General features: G+C 44.1%; 2 protein-coding genes across 4 annotated transcripts in view; both read right to left on the bottom strand.

Moving 5' to 3' along the window:
- C1QC (complement C1q C chain) overlaps positions 1-22,621 on the bottom strand; it is a 326,718-nt gene that overhangs the window by 217,998 nt on the left and 86,099 nt on the right. The window lies entirely within an intron of this gene.
- CDC42 (cell division cycle 42) lies at positions 1,172-21,467 on the bottom strand. Of its 3 annotated transcripts, none has more exons than XM_081955078.1 (6): positions 21,311-21,466; positions 15,662-15,804; positions 13,633-13,705; positions 10,756-10,865; positions 9,019-9,216; positions 1,172-2,722 (listed from the first exon to the last, which is right to left on the bottom strand). In XM_081955078.1, the coding sequence occupies exons 2-6, from the start codon at positions 15,764-15,766 to the stop codon at positions 2,633-2,635; spliced, it is 576 nt and encodes a 191-aa protein (XP_081811204.1). In that variant the 5' UTR covers positions 15,767-15,804; positions 21,311-21,466; the 3' UTR covers positions 1,172-2,632. The 3 variants fall into 3 exon arrangements, with proteins under 3 accessions (XP_081811204.1, XP_081811205.1, XP_081811206.1); XM_081955079.1 differs by having other exon boundaries at positions 21,211-21,355; XM_081955080.1 differs by lacking the exon at positions 1,172-2,722 and adding an exon at positions 3,877-4,623 and having other exon boundaries at positions 21,311-21,467.

Raw genomic sequence — 22,621 nt, 5'->3', positions numbered from 1 at the left:
ATCGGAGGTTTTCTACAGTAGATGCAGCAGGGCCTCCCCTGAAATTACATAGCCCACAACAACAAAATTGTATGTGTGTGGGAGTGTGTGTGGGAGGGGGGGGGGGAAACGGCAAATGAGCTGGCTAAGTCGACTCGGTTTCCCCATCTGGTGGTTCTTTTTCGAAAGAGCAGCTTTGCAATCCGAGTCTCCCCCCAACTTTTCAAAAACGAAACTGGGCCGGAGAAAGGACGTTTCGTTTGAAAACAAAGCAATTTTTTTTTTAAACAAAAACAGCAGTTTTTGCAAGCGAAGCAATTGGCCAATCTCGTTTTTTTTCTGAACAAAATGAGGAAGTGGCTATCAGACAGCACTATATCACTGTGTGTGTGTGTGTGTGTGTTGTGTGTGTGTTTCAATCCCTCTTCGTACAGGTAGTCCTTTAGTGACCGTTTGAGGTTAACAACGTCACTGGGGTTGGGGATCTGGAGAAAAGAAGAGACTTTGGGATCTCTCCCCCGCCCCCATATGGCTGTTGCAGCATCCCACGTTCGGACGCTCGGCAACTGTCTCGTATTTATGACGGCCACAGCGTCACTCTCGGTCAGCCCTCTTGAAACTTTCTCCCAAGCAAAGCTGGGTTTTGTGTTGGGGGAACCCAAATGACACCCTGGAAGAAAAGAAGCGCAAACTCACTTTCTCAAACGCTGCCAAGAAAACCCGAGTCCGTGTTGGCACCAGGCAGGTTGTGCTGTCAGGGACACAACGACGGGCAGCGGGAATGAAGCATCATGTGTGAGTTTTGTAAAGGAACCCCATGGGGGGGGGGAGAGGGAGGTGCCTTTAAACCAGGAATTGCTCCGCTGGGGGGATTCATTCTTTGGGGAAGAAGTCAAAGGCTTCCAAAGTTAGGGTTCACATCGCACAGGAGCCCTTCAGCCCTGCTGTGACCAAACACGGCAAATGTAGCTAAGAAGTCCCCGTCCCCCGTCCCCCCAGTCCAGCAGGGAGGGCATCGGAGACCTGAATGATTCTCCAGGAGACGAGGGAGAGAGGGAGGGGAAAAATCTGGACTCCCCTGCAGCCGGAGACAAATTTTAAATCGACGTTGGGCTGTTGTTGTTTTTTTAAAGGCGCCAAGGAGTGCCAGGGAAGGAAAAGGGTAGGAAGAAGAAATTCTGCTTAGCCGGGCTTGTGAAGATACTTTTATGTTTAATACATCTGGAGGAAAAAAAAATATGCATATACAAAGAACTCAGACATGGAGAAAGAGAAAGAAAAGTGGGGGGGGGGGAAACCCCATCAGTTCAAACAACTAACGAATCTACAAGAATTAGAATCTTAGTAGATTTGGGGAAAAAAGTTATTTAAGCCAGAGTATATTTTGGGAAGATTCCCCCCCCCCCCATGGACAGTGGCGTTAAAAAAGATCCTCCTTACCCAGCGGGAGACTGAGGAAGGAGGGGGGGGGGAGCTGGTTTGATCGCATCACACGACACCCTGCCGAAATAACCGTCTCCTCTGGGTTGCTCTTCCGATGGAAAACCCACGAAGGTGAGTTCCTTAGGCTCCGAGTCTCCAAAACTCCAAAGGCAGCTGGGGCAGCAGGAGACTTCGGATACAGGCCTAATATTGCTGACCCCTGCTTACCAAGAGAGGGGTAAGACACACACCCCCACTCCCCAAGACTTTTTTAAAAAAAGGCTCTTTTCTCTTTTTTCCATTAACAACTCCTCTCTGTCGCCAGATTTCGGGGTGGGGGGTGGGGTGTTATTCTTGAAACTCAACTAACCCCCCCCCCCCAAATAAAGAATACAGCCCCAAAACATCAGCAATTGGCAAAACCGGGTGGGATTCTCTCCCCCCTCCCCGCCTCCCGAGTGTGTTTCACAAAACACACCAACGCGCGCACGGAAAGAGAAAAGAGTTTGGCCGGACGATGTGGGCGAGTTTTCGGCAAAGGAGTGGGCAGAGGTTTCCCCCGAGGGGGGGGAAAAAAACGAGACACCCAAGGCAACATCAGAGGCGATGGCAGCTCCGGGGGGGGATGAGCTGAACACCCCCCCTTCAAAAGGAGCCCCCGGTTTTGGGGACAGTGTCTCGTTAGCGGAAGCTGCCCCCCCGCCCCCCAGGATTGAAACCGGCTCCCCCAACCCCACCTGCCCTTCGCTTGTAAGCTGGCTGCAAAATAATATGTGAGAGCCCCAGCCTAGCAGGAATGGGGTATAGGGACCGGAGGCTTACAGGCTGGAGAATTAAGGAGAAGACAAAATAAAAAATAAAAATTAAGCATGCCTGAATCTCGAAAAAACAAAAACGAACAAAATTTAACAGTAAACAAACAAAACAACCCCTTCGTTACTAATCGGGGTGGGGATACCTTACTCTATGTTGGTTTAAAAAAAAAAAGAATTAGTCTAACTGAAGGGTACTGGAAGGAGGAAAGGCGTAGTAGCATTTGCCTCTTGACGCGGGGAGATTGATGGGGGAAATGGGGCGCAGGGCGTTTTTCTTTTGCCCCCAAAAATAAAATTAAAAAAAAAAAACCGAAAATATTGGAAAATCTGAACTCTTTAGTTTTGATTTCAACATTGCTTTTTTAGTATGACATCAACACCAGGCTGGCAGGAGGGGCCGCCGAGAGGCCGGACGTTCATAGCAGCGCACATCTGCGGCCCTTCTTCGGTTCCGGGGGCTCCAAAGCGGCCAAAATTGCTTCGTCAAACACATTCTTTAGGCCTTTCTGAAAAAGGGGCAGAGAGAACAGGGGAAGGTCTCATTGTCTGGGTTTATTCAAAAGCAAACAGAATTTATGTATTAAAAAAAGTAAATGAAATTAAGAAAAGAAAAAAACCATCGAAAAGAAAAGACAAAATGAAACGCCGACTTCGGGAGGAGGAGAAAAACAAAAACGGGGGGACTCCGTCTGCTGTGAAGCAATATTCCTAGCCGGGTAGATCTATGGGTTTAATGACCTGGGACGGGAGCCGGCGTTAAGAGGAAAGCGGCGAAATGCGAAAGCAAGCCCCCCCCCGGAAGGCTTAAAAAGGCAAGAAAGTTGGCAGACCTTAGGAGCCCCCCCAAGTTTGGAAATCTTGGAGAGAGAGAGAGGAAGAGAGAGAGAGAGAGAGAGAAAGAGAGCGCATGAAGCTGACACTCGCTGATTCTACAGGGAGTGCATGGAGGAATAAAAGCAAGTGTGTCTGATGTCACACTTCACATTTGAGGAGAAGCCATGTGTGTTTATACACCCCCGGGGGGGGCTTTGAAAAGAAAAGGAGGAAAGTGTTGAAGGGTACAGAGAAAAGTTCTCAACCCGGTTAGATCAGAAGCAAGCCAGAAATGGGGGGTGGGGGGGAGGCTTTTATTCCCCGCAAAGTTTGCTCCAGCGCCTTGAGTCCCACCAGTGACGGAAGCGGCAAAGGAGGAGGACTCATAGAAATAGCTAGTTGGTCACCCAATCCAGGCCCAGCATGAGAAAATAAAACTAAGCTAAGCAGCGCTGTTAAAAACAGAAGCAAAATGAATGCCAAAAAAAGAGGAATAATGCTTCATCAGGCAGTGTGTACAAACAGCTCGTTTCTTTTTAATTTTCAAATGTTCAGGGTGCTACAATGGGAGATCCATTTCCTTCCTTTGGACAACACAGATCAAAAAAAGTATATATATATATATATTTTTCCTTCCCCGCCGAGAAAGCTTTTAACATGTTTACAGTGCAAGCTTTAAGAAGGAATCAAAAGTGATTTATCACCATGTCACCGGAAAAACAGATGTCGGCCATTGTCAGAGGAGCCCGTGCCCCAAACATCCAACCCCCCCCCCCAAGTACCCCAACAAACACTGCACGACACCACAAACAGCCAAAAGTATAGCAAAAACCCCACTGCACAGAGAGAGAGAAAAAACCATTTTAGTATTACTTGCAGGTCAGTATGTCAGATACAATCATCATGCAAATACAATTGAGAGAGAGAGAGAGAGAGAGAGAGAAAAGGGAACAGGAGAAGGATCAGGGAGGGTGGGAGAAAGAGAAATAAGATTGCACAGTCCTTTTCATTTCAGATATAAAAATCCTACCAGTTTCTTGTTCAATTATTCCTCCCCATTTTTTATTGTTATTCTAAAGCAAAGCTACCACGGCATCTTCGAGTGACCTAACTCACATGGCTGCTAAAGAGAGCCAGCAACCCTAAAAGCACATTTTAAAACGGGTCTATTTTCACGCTTCCGCAGCCGCGCCCGATTTTATTTATTTTTGAAGGTGGGGGAGAGGGAAAAAAAAAAAAAGCAGTTTCTGATCCCTTCCCAAAACCTCAGAAAGCTAATACAGAGTTTGCTCTAAAGACATTGGAGTCAAAGACGACGGCCTTCGTTTCGTTCAGGGTTTGTTTTATTGGCGGTGTTGTTGTTGTTTGTTTTTTTTTCAACCAACTTGCTACGGCAGGAGAGAGGAAGGAAGCAGCAACGAGAAAAAAGGAAAAGGGGGGCGGGCGGGCGGGTGGGGGGGGGAAGAAAAAGAAAATGAAAAAAAAAAGAAAAGAGGAAACGGTTTTAGAATATACAGCATTTCCGCTTGGGTTGAGTCTCCGGGGGTTCGAGAGCGGCTAAGATAGCCTCATCAAAAACATTCTTCAGACCTCTCTATAAGAGACAGAGGGGAGAGGAGAAAAAGATAGCAGCCTTGTTAGAGGGTTAGAGAGAGAGACACACACACACACATACACACAAGCAGATACAAAAGAGCATTCGGGAACAAAAGGTGTTCAGTAAAAGCAGATTTACTTTTGGCAGGAAGTAGATCTCGGGAGGGAGGAAAGGAGAGGCGAGCCGAGTGAAGGGATTTGCGCGCGTTCTACCTGAAGACCCTAGTTTTTGTATAAATAGAAGGTCTTTACTCAAGGTGTGGGCATGGGGGCCTAGGGGTGGAACTCTTGCCTCACCATCAGGAGGCTGGGAGTTTGATCCTAGGGAGAGGCAGATATTTCTCTCTCTCTCTCTGGGCAGAATGAGGATATATCTGCTGGGGGAAAAACTCCGCTCTGGTGACAGGAAAGGCATCCAGCCATTGAACACTCTGCTAGCTCCATTCAGTTGCCAAAGACTCCACCCCGCAAGGTATTATGGGGTCCTTAAAAGATGATGATGATGATGATGATGGTAAGGCCTTGACTTAAAATGTGACATTGGACGTCTTGGCACATTCACAGAGGGGGAGAAAACAACCTGATTTTGTGAGTGTGCATAGGAGGTGGCTGTGAATATCGAGGCCCGTTCGACTCACGAGCACTTACTGTGAGTACTGCTCTGCAAACCCCATGATGGTTTCTTAACCAGAGTTACAACTGGCCAGCTCTCCACCCTTGGTAGAAACTAACCGGGTTTTCACTACCAAGTGTGAAAAGGCCAGCTTAGGTCAACCAACATTTGCTACTCAAGATTTGTTAGCAAAATTCAGCGGAGGGGATGAACCGGCTACTCAAAGGGTGGCCGTTTCCGATTTGTTCGCTTACTACTCTCAGCCAACTCCCATTCCTCCAGAGTTACTCTCTCGTCAGATGGGAGGCTACACAAATACGACGGATGAATAAATAATCTGTCCTCTGGTTTTAATATTTCAGCCTGCCACAGGCAAGAGTAAAATTAGAGGAAGGCATCCACTTTCCAGCAGCTGTTCCCGTACAACTGGGCAGTGAATTCGCTACCAAGAAACCCGTTAGTACTTCCAACAGGAAGCAAATTACATTCGTGTTTAGACAGCTCCCTCCCCATTTTCTGGGAGAGGTGCGGAGGGAGGGAAAACTACGGCAGCTCGGCAGCACGAGAAATTCAACCACAGATTCTCAGTTAACTCCAGCAATTGGAGACATCCAAGCGATAAGGCAGACGGAGGAGGAGGAGGAGGGGGGTGGGTGGGAGAAATTGCAAATAAAATGCCCTCCATCTGTCTGCAATAGTCAGATCAGCACGCGAAGTCCTGATCTGCAGCAGCAACAGACTCTTTTCTAAGAAAAGAAACACCGCCGTCATAGCCAACTGGCGCAACTGACACAAAACGGAGCCTGTCTAAATCTACTGTGAGATATGAAATTGACTGATCAGCACGAGCCGAGGATCTTCTACGAACCTTACGTTCACAAAGCTCTCTTCCCTCGTGACACCGTCTCCACAAAAACCTTAGAATATGGTTGAGGTGTGCCTGTATGTATGAAAAGACATTCCAAAATGCTAGTTGTCTAAGGGGTGGGGGTGGGGGGGATGAAATGTTGGGGCTTTAGGACTAAACAACTTCTCCTAATAAGGAAGCTCATCTGACATGAAACAAACAATTGAATCAGTTTTCCTATTTACGTACCAGATATTTCCCAGCAAATAAATAAATATCTATCTATCTATCTATCTATCTATCTATCTATCTATCTATCTATCTATCTATCATCTATCTATTTATCTTATCTATCTATCATCTATCTATCTTATCTATCTATCTATCTATCTATCTATCTATCTCTATTATCTATCTATCATCTACCTACCTACCTACCTACCTACCTACCTATCTATCATCTATCTATCTTATCTATCTATCATCTATCTATCTATCATTTATCAATCTATTTTATCTATCATCTATCTTATCTATCTATCTATCTATCTATCTATCTATCTATCTATCTATCTATCTATCATCTATCCATCCATCCATCCTGTAGGGACGCGATCAGAAAGGTCAGCAGTTTGGCGGTTCGAATCCCTAGCATTACTGCATAACAAAGGGAGCTCCCGTGACTTGTCCCAGCTTCTGCCAACCTAGCAGTTCGAAAGGAGGTAAAAAATGCAAGTAGAAAAATAGGAACCACCTTTGGTGGGAAGGGAACAGCATTCCGTGCGCCTTCGGGAGCTGAGTCATGCCGGCCACATGACCACAGAGACGACTTTGGACAGCGCTGGCTCTTCGGCTTTGAAACAGAGGTGAGCACCGCCCCCTAGAGTCAGGAACGACTGGCACAGATGTGCGAGGGGAACCTTTACCTTTACATATATGATTCCCCTATTAAAAGCGTTGCAATTGGTTCTAAATTGTTTATAACTGACACTGTGCTACATTTGGTTATTACAAATCTTTACATAGTTTCAGAAAGTGTTTATATAGTTTCAGAATAAATTGAGTGCTACAAACTAGAAGTGGTTTTCCTATACAGCACGTTTTTTTTATATAGGAGATAAAAGCCATTCGTGTTACACATAAGTAGTTCTAAACATCTCCCACTTCCTACCCATTTGTTTAATCTGCCCTTTTTATACAGCAGCATTCAACAGATTAAGAATAGTATTTAATTAATGGCATTTTTTTTTTAGTGATCCTATCTTTAAGAAAACAAGGAGGGACATTTGAATGGCATTAAGAATTTATCTTTGGCTGTAGGCAGCCATAAAACGTGGAATGAAGGAAGACTAGAGAGCTGGAAGTTTATTTTAAAACTAGGCTGAAATTACTTCTTGCCTCAAACGTGCTTGGGTTTCTTTTGACTTCTGTTTGGTTTTGTGTTTTCATTTCCTCTTGTGTTCATTAAAACAGTAACAACTTTCTTCTAACGTTAAACCACATTTGCCAAGGCTTTCCTTCCAAGCCAAGGGCAAGAGTTAAGTTTCTCTGTGCGCATCTCGATTTCCGTGGTTTATTTTACGCTTTGCATTCCAAAATACCAACCTGGCTGTCAAAAAAATAATGTTCAAGCAGGGGGGAAACATCCCTGATCTCCATCCCCCCTGGAGGGGGAAAAAAAAAAAAGCTTCCAAAGCTTTCCCTCCCTGACGTTTTAACAGGGCTCAGTTACAGGTAGTCCTCGACTTGTGACTGTTCAAAGTAACGACGGCACTGAAAAAAATGACTGCTACGGCACCCCCATGGCCATGTGATCCAAAGTCCAGATGCTTGGCAACTCATGTTTATGACAGTTGCAGCATCCTGGGGTCGTGCCATCCCCTTCGGACAAGCACATTCAATGGGGAAGCCGGGTTCGCTTAACGACCGTGTGACTAACTTAATAACTGCAGGGAAAGGTGGCAAGAAAGTGCGTTAAATAGGGCAAAATTCATCCAGCGACAGAGGTTTTGAGCTCAATTGAGGTCGTAAGTCAAGGTAATGTATTCCCTGCCCCACCCTTTTGACGCTGGGGGGGGGGGAGAACTCCAAGGGCCGTCGTTCAAAACTGTGTATTAATACCGTGCTTTGGCTCTTCCGTAATTCCCGGAAGGTGCTCAGTTCCTGCCAACATCTCGCAATTGTGACACTGCGTTTGTAAAAGAGAGACACACCTTGGAACTCAGGTAATTTTTCCAAACGATCAAATCCATTTGCCACAAATGAATTTGACTGTTTGCCATCGCCTCCCTCCCTGCCTCCTGCCCACCCCTGATCCTTTCCTCTTTCTCTCTCTCTGGGGGGGCTGCGCGAGGAGGGCACGAGGATCAGGGCACCCAAATTCTACACGCCACCCGTTAAAAAAAAAAATCTTTCTATCTGCATCCACAAAAATCGTTAACATCCGAGTTAAAAACAAAAACAAAACTTTTCGGGGCGAGAAGAGATTCTGAGTTGCCCAACTAGCTTAACCCGCTCGTTTCGACCGGTTCCTCCTCCTCCTCCTCCCGCAATTATCCAATTTATCATACAAAGGATATTGAGACGCCGGCTCCGCTTGCAATGAAGGGTTTTCAAAATCAATGGGGAATTAAAAATACGGATGGATGGGAGTTGCTGATGGTTTGATTCACGGTGACGCTGTTTTTCGTTTGCTCATCTCCCTGTTTTTTTAACACCTTGTGCAAAACTGTCCCAAGCGATGGGTTTTTTTTTTCCCGTTCCCTACCTTGAGAATTTCTGAAGGCAGCTACACAAACCAAAGGTGAGACCCTTCCAAGAGGAACTTACCTGCCGGAACTTACCCCGTCGCTCTCTGAAGATTCCCCCCCCCTTCCCCTTCCCCGTAACGACAGCCACGCACATCGATTTAAACAGGGGTGGGTGGGGCTTACTTGTGTGAGCGCGGAGCATTCCACGTATTTGACGGCTTTTAAGTCCCGCGCCAGTTTCTCCGCAGCCTCGGGAGTGATGGGCTTCTGCTTATTCTTGGCGAGCTTCTCGATCGTCGAGGGGTCGTCTCGGAGGTCAATCTGGGTCCCGACGAGCAGAAACGGAGTCTTCGGACAATGGTGAGTGATTTCGGGGACCCACTGGAGAGGGGAAAATGTTACCAGGTTAAAAAAAAAAAATCACCGCACAGAGAGAGACATTAGGTTGTTACCGTGAGGGTTGAAAGTCAACGGCAGAAGAGAATATTTGAAGCCTCAGAATTGAACTGTGGGGTCCTTATTTGTTCTCTAACTGTGGTTCTTTTTCTGGCAGGTGTTTCATCATCCAACTGGTCTAATATCATGAGCGCCCCCGGTGGAGCGGTGGTTAGGATGCAGGATGGTTGCATCTGACTCTGCCCACAGCCACGAGGTTCGATCCCGACTGGCTCAAGGTTGATTCAGCTTTTCCGTCCATTCTGAGGTCGGTAAAAGGAGGACCCAGATTGCTGGGGGCAATAATGCTGCCTCTGTAAACCGCTTAGAGAGGGCTGTAAAGCATTGTGAAACAGTATATAAGTCTAAGAGCTATTGCTATTCTATTCTCTATTCTATTCTATCCCACTCTACACTGTACTATTCTACTCTATTCTATTATTTTCCTGTTATTCTATTCTGTTCTCTATTCTATTCTTCATTCCAATATTTATTCTCTTCTCTTCTATTCTTATTGCTATTTTACTTTCTATTCTTCATTCCAATATTTATTCTCTTCTCTTCTATTCTTATTGCTATTTTACTTTCTATTCTTCATTCCAATATTTATTCTCTTCTCTTCTTACTATTCTACTTTCTATTCTAATGTTCATTCCAATATTTATTCTTCTTTATTACTTCTATTCTACTTTCTATTCTATTCTATATTCCAATATTTATTCTCTTCTCTTCTTATTGCTATTCTATTCTACTTTCTATTCTATTCTATTCTATTGTTCATTCCAATATTTATTCTTCTTTACTCTATTACTTCTATTTTACTTTCTATTCTATTCTATATTCCAATATTTATTCTCTTCTCTTCTTATTGCTATTCTATTCTACTTTCTATTCTATTCTATTCTATTTTTCATTCCAATATTTATTCTTCTTTACTCTATTACTTCTATTTTACTTTCTATTCTATTCTTCATTCCAATATTTATTCTCTTCTATTCTTATTGCTATTCTATTCTACTTTCTATTCTATTCTTCATTCCAATATTTATTCTCTTATCTTCTATTCTTATTGCTATTCTATTCTATTCCTTATTCTCTTCTCTGTTCTGTTCTTTTTACTCCCTACTCTCTTTTACTCCCTATTCTATTCTGACATGATGGCGCAGTGGTTAGAATGCAGGATTATAGGCTAGCATCTCCCACTGGCTCAAGGCTGACTCAGCCTTCCGTCCTTCCGAAGTCGTTAAAATGAGGACCCAGATAGTTGGGAGCCGTATGCCGAGTCTGTAAACCGCTTAAGAGAGGGCTGTAAAGCTCTGTAAAGAAGCGGTATACAAGTTTAAGGGCTGCTGCTGTTGCCAGTCTGATGACATTACCTAGTTTGGTTAATGAAACATCTGCAAGGAAACACCCAAGGCTCAGAGAGCATCAATGACCCCCTTGGATTAAAAACATCTGCCACGGAGGCAGCCCAAATCACCTCACCTTCTCCTTAACATTTTCAAACGAAGAGGGCGAGACCACAGAGAAGCAGACCAGGAAGACATCTGTCTGTGGGTAGCTGAGGGGCCGTAATCTGTCATAATCTTCCTGTCCTGGGGGAGGGAACAAACGAAGGAGACTGACATCAGTAACCTGGTCTCGGGATGGAGGAAAGGCTACGAGAACAACATTTCACACAGGTGTATACAGGTGTCCTTTTTCTTTTTCTTTTTTTTGAACATTTCATCTTCCATTGGACAGTGTGTCGTCTGGGTACAAATATCTCTGTGCAATCAGAATTTACAGTTTTCATTACATTGGTATTAATTCTCTAATCTTACAATGGTAATAAGCATAATAAACCTATTCATTTCTCCCTCTTAACATTTCTTCCAGTAAGAATATAATAGTAATATTAAGGCTTAACAGTCACATTTGTAAGAATCATCGTATTGTTTACATCTCTGTCTTAACATATTTTCTGTATTTCACTGATCTCCATTTATTTCTAACTTCTGTTTTTGTTCTCAATCCGTCCATAAAATAACTGCAGGTAGTCCGTGACGTATGACTATTGAGCCCAACATTTATGTTGCTAAGTGAGAAATGTGTTTAAAGTCAGTTTTGCCCCATTTTATGATCTTCCTGGTCCTGTTTATGAAGCGAATCACTTCAGTTGTTAGTCACATGGTTATTAAGTGAATCTGGCTTGCACGTTGATTTTAACTCGACAGGTGGTCAATAAAACGGGATTATGTGACCCCGGGACACTGCGACTGTCGTAAATATGAGTCAGTTGCCAAGCGTTCATTTGTAAATCAAGTGAACATGGAGATGCAGCAACAGTCGTAAGTGTGAAAAATGGTCCTAAGCCGCTTTTTTCAGTGACGTAATTTCAAACAGTCACTAAGCGAACTGCTGTAAGTTGAGGACCACCGGTACATCTGTCAAAGGCTTCAGAATTTTAGCTCTGATATATTGGTATGAGAAAGAAATATTACTGAAGAGATTCGAGCAAAATTACCGTATTTTTCAGAGTATAAGACGCACCTTTTTCCCTCAAAAGAGGGTGAAAATCTGGGTGCATCTTATACACTGAACACAGCATTTTTGGCCTCACGAACCCCCCCCCCCTTTGCAAAAATGGACGTGCAGAGGGTTTGGGAGGCCTGCAAAGTGCTCTTGGGGGCTGGGGAGGGCAAAAACGAGCAAAAAACAGACCGTTTTTGCCCTCCCCGCCCTCCCCAGAAGCACTCTACAAGCCTCCCAAAGCTTTGCATGCCCACCCTCCTTTTTTGTGGGTGCAAAAAACAGAGTGTGCAGAGGGTTTGGGAGGCCTCCAGAGTGCAAACACCTTTTTTTTAAAAATTTACCTCTTCAAAATCATGGTGTGTCTTATACTCCGGTGCGTCTTACTAGTCCGAAAAATATGGTACCTCCCTTTTTTGGGGGATGACTCCAACTTTAAGCTGTGGGTATTCCAAAGAGAAAGCACCCCTCCCTTTCCCATTTGTGACTCAGAGCTCCAAGATGATAACATGCAAATTAGTTGGGATGTCATTCCCAGAATAAAATACAGTTGCGCTTTCGGATTGTTGCTTCTAACAGGAAGAGTGGCAACACCAGAGCTAACTCGTGAGGATAATAAAAGTCAAGGCCTAACTCCAAGGCCAAGACACACAGATACTGCCATGCTGCACTTTCTGTGAAAAGATCGAGGCGACACTTGGTAAAATGAATGTAATACTGCCGATCACTAGCGGTTCTGCTTTCTGAGGACCTTCCTGTACCTAAAAATTTCCTTTCTCTCTTGAGATATGCAAAGCAGGAAATGACAGCTGTAGTCATCCCGTGTATATGTCATTTCCCAAACCAAGATATTCTGGTAGATTCACTCAATGCATTCACCGAATGCGAAGGCTGGGAGGGACTTTAAAAGGGATACAGGAGAAAAGCAAGAACTGCCGTGTTCCCCTGAAAATAAGACTGGGCCTTATATTAATTTTTACTCCAAAAGCAGCAGTGGGGCTTATTTTCTGGTTAGAAAATACGGTACTAAATGCATCCGTCTGGTTGACGATCTTAATTTCTGGGGTCTTATTTTTGGGGTAGGGCTTATATTACGAGCATCCTGAAAAATCATGCTAGGGCTTATTTTCCAGTTTGGGGTCTTATTTTGGGAGGAACAGGGTATCCACCAATGAACGCTTTATTCCTTCCCTCTGCTAGAGAGGCTCCCAAAGCAGCTTACGAACTAATAAACAAAGGGGGAAAAGGGGGTGGAAAGGGGCCACAACACAAACTAGCATTCTTTACGTGACATTGCTTTGGGCAGATGTAATATCGCTCTGGTTTTCGGCACACATATGCGTTGAAGCTTTATCGTCTTCCGGCGCAAGCTTCCGCTTAAGGCGCTGAAAATGGTCCAATGTCTGGTAGGCTGGCGTACAATACAGCCTCTAACACCACCTGGTAATAGGATTGTATAGCTTTATACTAAGGAAGTTGGCAAGGCACCAAAGTCTGCATGCGGTGTATGCCCAGGAAGACTTTGCGGTGTCCACGCTGATCGTCCCAAAGTTCTTAGGAGACTTTCCAAAACGAAGAAACACGCTAGTAGAGCCTGCGTGCTAAATGTGGTTGTGACAGAATCAAGAGAGCATCCTTTATTGAGGAACAGAAGACGGTTGTCAAAGTTACTGAAGGCACAAGCACAAGTCAAAAATCAAAGGGATTGCTTGTATTCTCACCCAATAAATGAAGATTTAAATTAAAAAAAAAAAAAAAACACCGAAGTTTTTTCAACAGCCAGTCAAGTTGTGCTACAGCAACTACAAGGCATCTTCCTCAAAGGATGGACAGACTTAAAAAGCAAGTTACCTGCGGTATCAAACAGGCCTAAGGTGTACGGCTCCCCGCCAATCATCACTGTTACAGCATAGTTATCGAACACCTGCAGAGTTTTTAAAAAAAGGTGGGGGGGGGGCAAGGAACAGCTTTCAGCGTCAATCATTCATCTTCCAAACATAAAGCATATCTGGGACTCAAATCAACTATTTATATAGAAATAGGAAACCTGTAATAAACCAGCAGAACGGGTCCAGCCGTCAGTAGTGGGCTTCAGTAACAGTCTAATCTAGTTGGGAGAGGAAACCCCTTTCCAAGTTGGCTATCGCTAATTTGATCAGCAAAATATATCCTTAACAACAATAGGACCCAAACTGCCCGATTCAGGACCATTATTGTTAACCAAACAATTAAGTCTACCTGTAATTACAATATTGTAAGTTTCCCCGCCTACAAATCAAAGGCTTTGTTTCTTTTTTAAGAGAAACCAGCAGACTGACATCTGAACCTAAGCAGGCCTTTTTAAAATACAATGTTGTTATAGATTAAAGATCTTGATTTAAATAATCTTTCCAAGCAGTTGAAATGTACTTGAACAGGCTGGCTTAAAAACCAGGAAACTTGAGTGCTAGCTTTTCCTTAGGCCTGAAAACCAGTCACTCACTCTACCCAAACCCACTTCGTAAGGTGTGGGGAAAACTAGGGAGGCAGGAGAATTAGGTAAGGTCACTGCCATGAGTGGTGTATAAAAAGGCAGGAATATATAACAATTTAATCTAATCAGTAATATAAAACTAAGCAGATGGACATGTACTAAGGTCAGTATTCACATATGTATACTAGCTAGTCTTGGGGTGGGGGTTGGAGGGGGGATTTTGTGGTGCATTTTGGAAACAATTACAAAAAAGATAAATACAACTTAGGATGCATCATTTCCTATAAACACACTTTTTCACTGTTGTTCAACCCAGGGGAAAATATATATTAATTTAATGCTGGTTAAACATACGGCAAACAGTTATTAACTTACTTTTGTTTACGTAAAGAAGCTCATCAGAACTCACATATGATCCTGAAAGGGCGCTAATTTGGAAAGGTGCAACTAGCCCCCATTTATTAATCCATCTGAACTTTGGGTCAAAATCTCCAGTAGCGGTTGAGCAAGGTTTAAATACTACCGCTGAGTATTTGAATCTAAACACCTTGCTTTTAGTGCTGGGCCAAACACTTTAAAAAGTTTTGTCAAGCCAGCAGAGCAGAACAAAAACCTCATTGGAAGCATTAAGCCACCTTTGGAAGGCTTGAAAATTTATTTAGCACGCTGTCCCCAACCGAGAGGATATTTGTAGCTCAAGGTTTAACGGTGGGGTCCTTGGTGCACTGATGTTGCTACCTAGTTTGGTAATGAAATGTCTGCAAAAAGGCAACCAAGGTCAGTGAGCAACGAGAGTGCCCAAGCGGTCACAAGTTGCTTGCACAGGTATATACTGAAGGCTATTCTCTCCTCTGGCAGTCTCAAGTTAATCCATTTGTCGAGGTGTGCAAATGCAGACACCCAAGTCTTGATAAGGACGTGGGCTCCTTTAAGGCTCACTCATCCATGTTGCTAAGCACCTCCTTCACAGGCTTTGCCAGACCTGCCTAGCCATTGTTTCTACTAACCATTACCATGACACCTCAGATGTTCAGTGCAAAGGGTAAATGTTAAGGGCTGATACTGTGAAGTTCAGCCTTCGCTTCCTGTATTCAGGGTGACTTCTGATCTCGTCGTAAAGCAGTTTGACAGTGGGCATTTGTTTTGTGAAACTTTGGCAAATGGCACAAGCTGGCAGTATCATGCCGATGTATAATATTCGTATGAGCAATTCCCAAAGCAAAAATTCCAAAAAAGCAGCCCTTAAACTAAAATTGCGTCACACTTATCACTTTTGAACACATGCACAGGTTTTATTTCACACATATAGGTCTAATTAGCAGTGCCGTAATTCTCTGTTCTTTAACTTTATTAAAGGTTAACAAAGGGGGGGGGGGGGAGAAGAGAGAAATACCACCTTTTACTCACCGTTGGTACATATTCAGAGGGAAATTTATTTGTCGTATAAGAAATTAGAAGACATGTTTTACCAACAGCGCCATCTCCCACAACCACACACTTAATTGTCTGCATAGTTCAAATTTGTTGCTATTATCAGGTCCAAAATTAATCTGGAAAAATAAAAACAGGAAGTCAGGTTATTACGTGAGGGGTAGAAAACGTGTTGTCATTTCTTATTGCACTTTCTGTACAGGCCTCTCAAGAAATCCAGCTACAGTAAGAGAATGGGAGCATGAAGGGGAGATTAAAACCAATTTCCCTCACATAATCTAGCTGATTATAAGATTCTGAATTATACTTTAGTTTTGTTCCCTCGTAAGGAAAGCTCCGGGAAATCCCACGAAAAATCTGCTGTTCTCAGGGGATCCTGGGTGGTAGAAACATTGGTGAAAAGGCCCCAAATCATGATTAACAAGAAGCTGAAAGCTTTCTTTCTTCCCCCAAACAGAAAATGCCAGCATTTGCATAACACGTCCTGTGCAGGTTTTTCTATGAAGCAGGAATATGAAACAAGGGGCTTGTGTAGTGCAAGGCAAGGCCTTACATTAACATTGTGTAACATACACATTGTGCAGCTCAATGTAAAACTTTTATTATTCATACTGGCACTAAGCTTCATGCCAGAGTTAAGAGTTTGGTTTTTAACCACAAGAACTTTCCTTCCTGTTTTTTGCAAGCAGGCACTCAAGAGGTAACAATCGCAACCCAGCTTATTTCTATCATTTGTGCATCACACCAAGGAACATGTTTTTTTCAAGGTGTTGAAATCTACCAACACCAAAATCCTTGTGCAAATGTTTAATTCTGCTTCAAGGGATTCCAGTTCTTTGGGGGGGGTGTGTGTGTGAAAACAAGAAGCAGTTTTCTTCTTTTTCTGATGAAATCTTCAAGGTTCATACACTTGCATGGCCCTATTCCCTCAATAGCAGCCTTTCTAAGAAACCTGGGAGTTCTTAGAAGTTGGCTGGTTCACCGTTTAAATGTAGAGATGAATTATTTTGAACAGCACAGATTTATACCAAGTACTGGCAATACTGTACGGGCCCCTCCTATTAGTGGGAGTGTCCCACTGTATCACTGAACTTTGGTTTCATGTTTCTCTCAACGTCCAACAGGCAACAAGAAAGCAGAGCTGCAAAAGTACTGGGGACTGTTGATGTAGGGTTTTAGGGAATTGGAGTAAATAATAACCATAATAAAAGCTCGTTAAAACTTATTAGTCTCATCACACATCTCCGGAGAATATATAATTGTTTTCTTCTGCAGAAGGCCTGTTATGCAGCCACAGTAAACCTGATCTGTGTGTCCATACACCAACTTTACTCTCCACGAGGTACAACATCTATTTTATACACTTCTGGTTATTTTTCACTCACATTTGTTACATTTCACCTAGAATGGGGAAAAAAACTTTTCTCAAAGAGTCTAAACAAAAATGAGTAATTTATACAGCACCTCATCAAGAACAAATATCTGGATCTCCACTGGTCAGAGAAGTTTAAAATGAGCATTTTTAAAAAATTTAACCAGTCATAGAAAATGAAGAAACTAGTGTTCTAAGGCTTTAGAATTTAAACAGACAATCAACCTGCCACATAACATCCCAGATGTAACAACTATTGATAAGAAAGACAAAAAAATAAGTGAATCTGGATTGTGGATAATGCCTAGAGACAGAAGAATAGAAGAGGAAGAAGTGGACAAAGTCATAAAATAACAAATATCTGCAAACAGAAGGAGAACTGTGGCAAAAGAAAGCAAAGATAGTACCAATGGTAATAGGCACCTTGGGTGCAATCCCAAAACATCTGGAGCACCACTGGAACATCATCAGCATTGACAAAATTCCCATCAGTCAATTGCAAAAGCCATTTTAGGGAACTAATCTTGAAATTATAAGACTGCTTTCTCCACAAACGATAGATAGATAGATAGATAGATAGATAGATAGATAGATAGATAGATAGATAGATAGATAGATAGAGCGAGCATACAATATGGTAGAGATTGGACACCCTACATCCAGTATGAAGTGATAGCTAATTCTTAGCATATGTACAATCTCAGTAACTGCCGAATACTATAAGATTAGCAAATTTAATTATTGCTGTCCATTTCTTGGTATTTAAACTGGGACTGAACAACTATTTATTGCATATTCTGGACAGAAGTTTAACAACCCCTGAGAGGTTTTTAGCATGACATGTTTGAACACAATTTTCCAAAAAAGGGGGAATACCTAAGTGGTATTGTCCAAATGACCGATCAGAGACCAATCAACACAAAGGAATATGATGACCAAGGACAAATCAACGGAGCTTCCACTCGCCAACACAAACCGATGGGCAGAAATTTCCCAGCTCTCTGTGCATGCGCATACAAAAAGGACATTTTAAAGCGTAAGCGACCACAAACAAAAGTCGATTTGCAATCCCTCAAGGGATTGGCTCTCCTGCTTCGTGCCTGTCTCCCAACCACGCAAACATGGGCTGGGACAGGCAAGCAGAAACTGTGCAGGCCCTTAAGCCCACCCACTCCTTCTCCTGTCTGAGGTCAACATTCAAATCAGGAAAGATATTCGAAGGGCTCCCAATGCCATCTCGGGCCAGGCTTACATTCGAAACCTCCCCGTCTCTTTCCTTCACACAATTCAGCCCACCCCACCCCACCAATCTGGATAGTAATAAAACCTTAGTGATGGGTGGTGTAGCACATCTGGAGTGCTTCGTATGTCAAGGAACAGAGAAACTCTTTCTTAGATGGGGAAGATTCTTCTGCATTCCCAGAACAGATGGCCTACGAAACGGGGACTTTCTAATTGACAGTTTTTTTCTACATTAGGGGAGTTTGCAGCTTAAAAACAAGACATAAACTTTATGTTATACAGAGAGCTCTTCAAAGTCAATTTGCAAAGAAGGCAAGCGTCCATGGTGCCTTTAATCAGAATGTCCAAATTCCATCTATCACTCCGGGGGACGCAATTTTAGATTGAAAATAAAATGTGAATGCAAAATATTGACCTAAACCAAGTATTAGACAGAGCATTACGAGACATATTATATATTGAATTCACTTTCAAAGAACACCAAGGAGACATCACTGCCTTAGCTGTCCACAAATATTATACACATCTAAGCAATCATTAAAGGACTATCATTTCCACATTACAGGTGAGCCAATTTTCATTTGAATAGGTAGAAAAACTAATTGTTTAAAAAAATGCTCCAATTCAACACACACTATATCATTATATGAGAGAATCCAGTTTTATGATTCCCATAACTGGCTTGCTTAAATACCAGTTACTGATATATAACTGTATAATCTGTATTTATGCTGAATTATTTCTAAATTAAAGGCATTAGTTATTCTTTATCCTAGACCTAGACCAAGAAAACAAATTCTATTGGATTAAAATGGTGGGGGTGGGAAATCTTCCCTAATGTAGCGCATAGTGCTATTTAAATCAGATATGGTTTAACTAGCTTTTATAATCCCTTTCCTTCTGATCTTGGGAAATATCATGCAAGGTATTCAAGTTAGTGATGACATGGTATAAATCCTGCCTTTTTCAACCTATGAAATTCAATGCTCCACACCCATCCTTGAGACACTGGGGTTCAAAAGCCACAGAAGATCTCCCAGAGGTAAATTTGAATGGGGAAAAGGAGCAAAGCTTCCCGTCAATCGCTCAAATGCTGCCATTTTGCCTGCTGCCATCCGGATAAAAAGGAAAGATGTCCAAAGTGCCAGTCAGGGATCTCCCACCAGGCAGTCTCCAAACTTAGCAACTTTGAAGACTTGTGGATTTGGCTGCATGGCTGGCTGGGAGCTGAACTCCACAAGTCTGAAAATGGCCAGGTTTGGAGAGAGCCCTGAGGTAGCCATTACATTTTGGGCATATGCAACATACCTACAGTACTGTACTGGTCAGGCTATTTCCAGCAGGAATTAATTGGAGTTTTAATTAATTGCCCCAGTGCAAAAAAACCTTCATAACTAACATTCTCATTCAACGCAAGCGAGCCCTGAACTGGATTCCCAGCACTCTGTGCATGTTTAAACCTGTTGAGATTTTAATGGGGAGACTTTGAGCTGGGTTGCCTTCGGCCTCAGGGTGCAGCCCAGCGGAAATGGGCAAAATCCCCCCAAACTGCCCCCTTTTCCTAAACATCCTCAACCAGCCCCATCTTTGCACGTGTCGGTGGCCAGTTTTCCCTGTTAGAATTCTAGGGCTGGAAGGGACCTTGGAGGTTTTCTTCTGGACTTCAACTCCCAGAATTCCCCAGCCAGCCTTAATTGCTTTAAAGCAAATAAAAATAATAGAACCATAGAAAATTGGAAAAGGAAGGAGACAGGAAGGAAGGGGTGGGTGGGAGGGAGGGGAAGGAACGGAAAGGAGAAGATATGAGGAAGGAAAGGGGAAGGAAGGAGATAAGGGAGGAAGGAAGGAAAGGAGAAGAAAAGGAGAAGAGGAAAGAAGGGAGAAGGAAGAGGGAGAGGAAAGGAAGGAGAAGAGATGAGGAAAGAAGGGAGGGAGGGTTTAAGGAAGAGGGGCAAAGGAAGGAAGGGAAGGAGGAGGAGAAATGAGAAAGGAAGGGGAAGGAAGGAAGAAGGAAGGAGAGCAGAAGAAAAGGAGAAGAGATGAGGGAGGAAGGGGGAAGGAAGAGGGAGGAGAGAAAAGAAAGGAAGGGAAGTAAAAGAGATGAGGAAGGGAGGGAGGGCTTAATCAAAGGGAAGGAAAGGAGAAGAGATAAGGGAGGAAGGGGGAAGGAAGGAAGGGAGACGGAAGGAAAGGAGGAGTAGATGGAGGAAAGAAAGAGGGAAGGGAGAAAAGGGAGGGAGAGAAGGAAGGAAAGGAGGCCTCTCTTCCCATCCGCCGCCAAGGACGCTGGGAAAGCAGTTGGGAGGACCAGGACCCCTCCCCCTATTCTTCCCCCCCTCCTCCAGCGCCGGAAGAGGCCGATCCCTCCCGAGGCCCTGCTCTCTATGGTCTTCCGGGCCCCTTCGCCCCCTTCCTGGAGCGGTCGGGGAGGGGGAAAAGCAGAGTGGGAGTCACAGCATGACCCCCCCTCTACCTCCCTCCCCCCACCTTGGAGGGGCGTCTCCTCGCCCCACAAAATACATTGCTCCCCCTCCCTCCCTGAACTCCAACGCCCATCCTCCCCGGCCGCCCTGCTGTGAGGAGGGGGTGGGGGGCACACCTAGCAGCGGGTTGGGGGGGGGGAAATGAAGAGCAGCAAGTCCCCCCCTTCCCCTCTTTCCCAACCGGGGTACCCCAGGTCCCATCATCCCCGTCCCAGCGCGAGGCCAGGCCCCGGGGAGGATGGGCGTTGTAGTCGCCGTCGACGCCGTCGTCTCCCCCCCCCCGCAAACACAGGAGCCGGCGTCCCCCTCCCCCTCACAGTAAGCGCGCCCCCCCCCCTCGGGAGAGGGCCGAGCTCCCCTCCCCCACAAAAGGCTGAGGCGGTGGAGGGAGAACGACGGAGCTTCTGTTCCCCCGTCGGGAGACGTACCGCAGAGAGAGGCCGCCCGGCTGGCCTTCGCCCTCCTGCCTGCCTTCCCTCCCTCCCTCAGCCGACCGGGCCGAGAATCCCGTCGCCGCCGCCTTCTTACCTCACAGCGCTGCTCCGCCGGGCGTTGGCAGCTCGCTGCGGGGTCTCCTCGCCTGGGCAGCAAGGGCGGGCGGGCGCGCTTACGTCACCGCGTCCCTGCAGAGGCGGGGCCTCGGCCGACGTCAGGGAAGGCACGCTCGGAGGAGGCCCCGCCCACCGCCGGCTCTGAAAGGGAGGGGCGCCGGCTTAATGAGAGTCCCGCGTCTGCGGGGGGTGGTGTACACGCATGCGCAAGAGCGCGCACATAAGCTACACGCCTACATGCAGGTTCTCTCTACATGTGTGTATAGACATACATACACACACACGTGTATCTGCATGTATGCCTCTGTGTGTATATACATGTTTTATGGACATATATGCCTGCATGTATACATACAAGCGTATATGCACATGCCTCTATACATACATCATGGATGGATGATAAATATGCATCTATATGTACACACACAGGAAAGTGTTTGTCTCTATGTGTATACATGTATGTGTGTATGTGTATACACACATATATACACTCACAAGTATGATACAAAGGCTAGCATATATACACGTCTCTGTGTATATATTATATACTTACACACATACATACATATATATATATACACACACACACACAGAGGGAGGGATAGGCATAGAGAGAAGGGGGATAGGCATTTATAGAGATGATGGACAGAAAGAGAGTTGGTGGATGGATGGATCAAGAGATATAGACAGACGGACAGATAGATAAAGATAAGAGATAGATGGATGGATGGATGGATAAAGAGATTAGATAGATAGATAGATAGATAGATAGATAGATAGATAGATAGATAGATAGATAGATAGATGATAGAGATGGATGGATGGATGGATGGATGGAAGGATGGATATATAGATAGATAAAGAAAAGAGATGGATGGATGGATAGAGATATATAGATAGATAAAGATAAGAAATGGATAGCTGGATAGAGATATAGATAGATAGATAAAGATAAGAGATGGATGGATGGATAAAGAGATATAAAGATAAGAGATAGATGGATGGGTGGATGGATAGATAGATAGAGATATAGATAAAGATAAGAGACAGATGGATGGATGGATAGATAAAGAGATATAGATAGATAGATAAAGATAAGAGATGGATGGATGGAAAGAGATAAAAGATAGATAAAGATAAGAGATAGATGGATGGATGGATGGAGATATAGACAGATAAAGATAAGAGATAGATAGATGGATGGATGGATGGATGGATAAAGAGATAGATATAGATCCCTTTTTGGGAGAGGGGCGGTCTAAAAATCTAAGAAATAAAATAAATAAAT

Source organism: Natrix helvetica, assembly GCF_964273705.1.
Source record: "Natrix helvetica genome assembly, chromosome: 5".
Taxonomy (NCBI): domain Eukaryota; kingdom Metazoa; phylum Chordata; class Lepidosauria; order Squamata; family Natricidae; genus Natrix; species Natrix helvetica.
The sequence above is the reverse complement of the archived record's forward strand: the minus strand, read 5'-3'. Positions and strand labels throughout refer to the sequence as shown.

Excerpts from the sequence above, each read along its gene's own strand:
- CDC42 (XM_081955080.1), bottom strand. The coding sequence starts at position 15,766 with ATGCAGACAATTAAGTGTGTGGTTGTGGGAGATGGCGCTGTTGGTAAA. Across the intron at positions 10,866-13,632 it reads AGGCCTGTTTGATACCGCAG|GACAGGAAGATTATGACAGA; the intron begins GTAACTTGCTTT and ends TCCCTCCCCCAG. Across the intron at positions 9,217-10,755 it reads TTGAAAATGTTAAGGAGAAG|TGGGTCCCCGAAATCACTCA; the intron begins GTGAGGTGATTT and ends TCCCCTCTCCAG.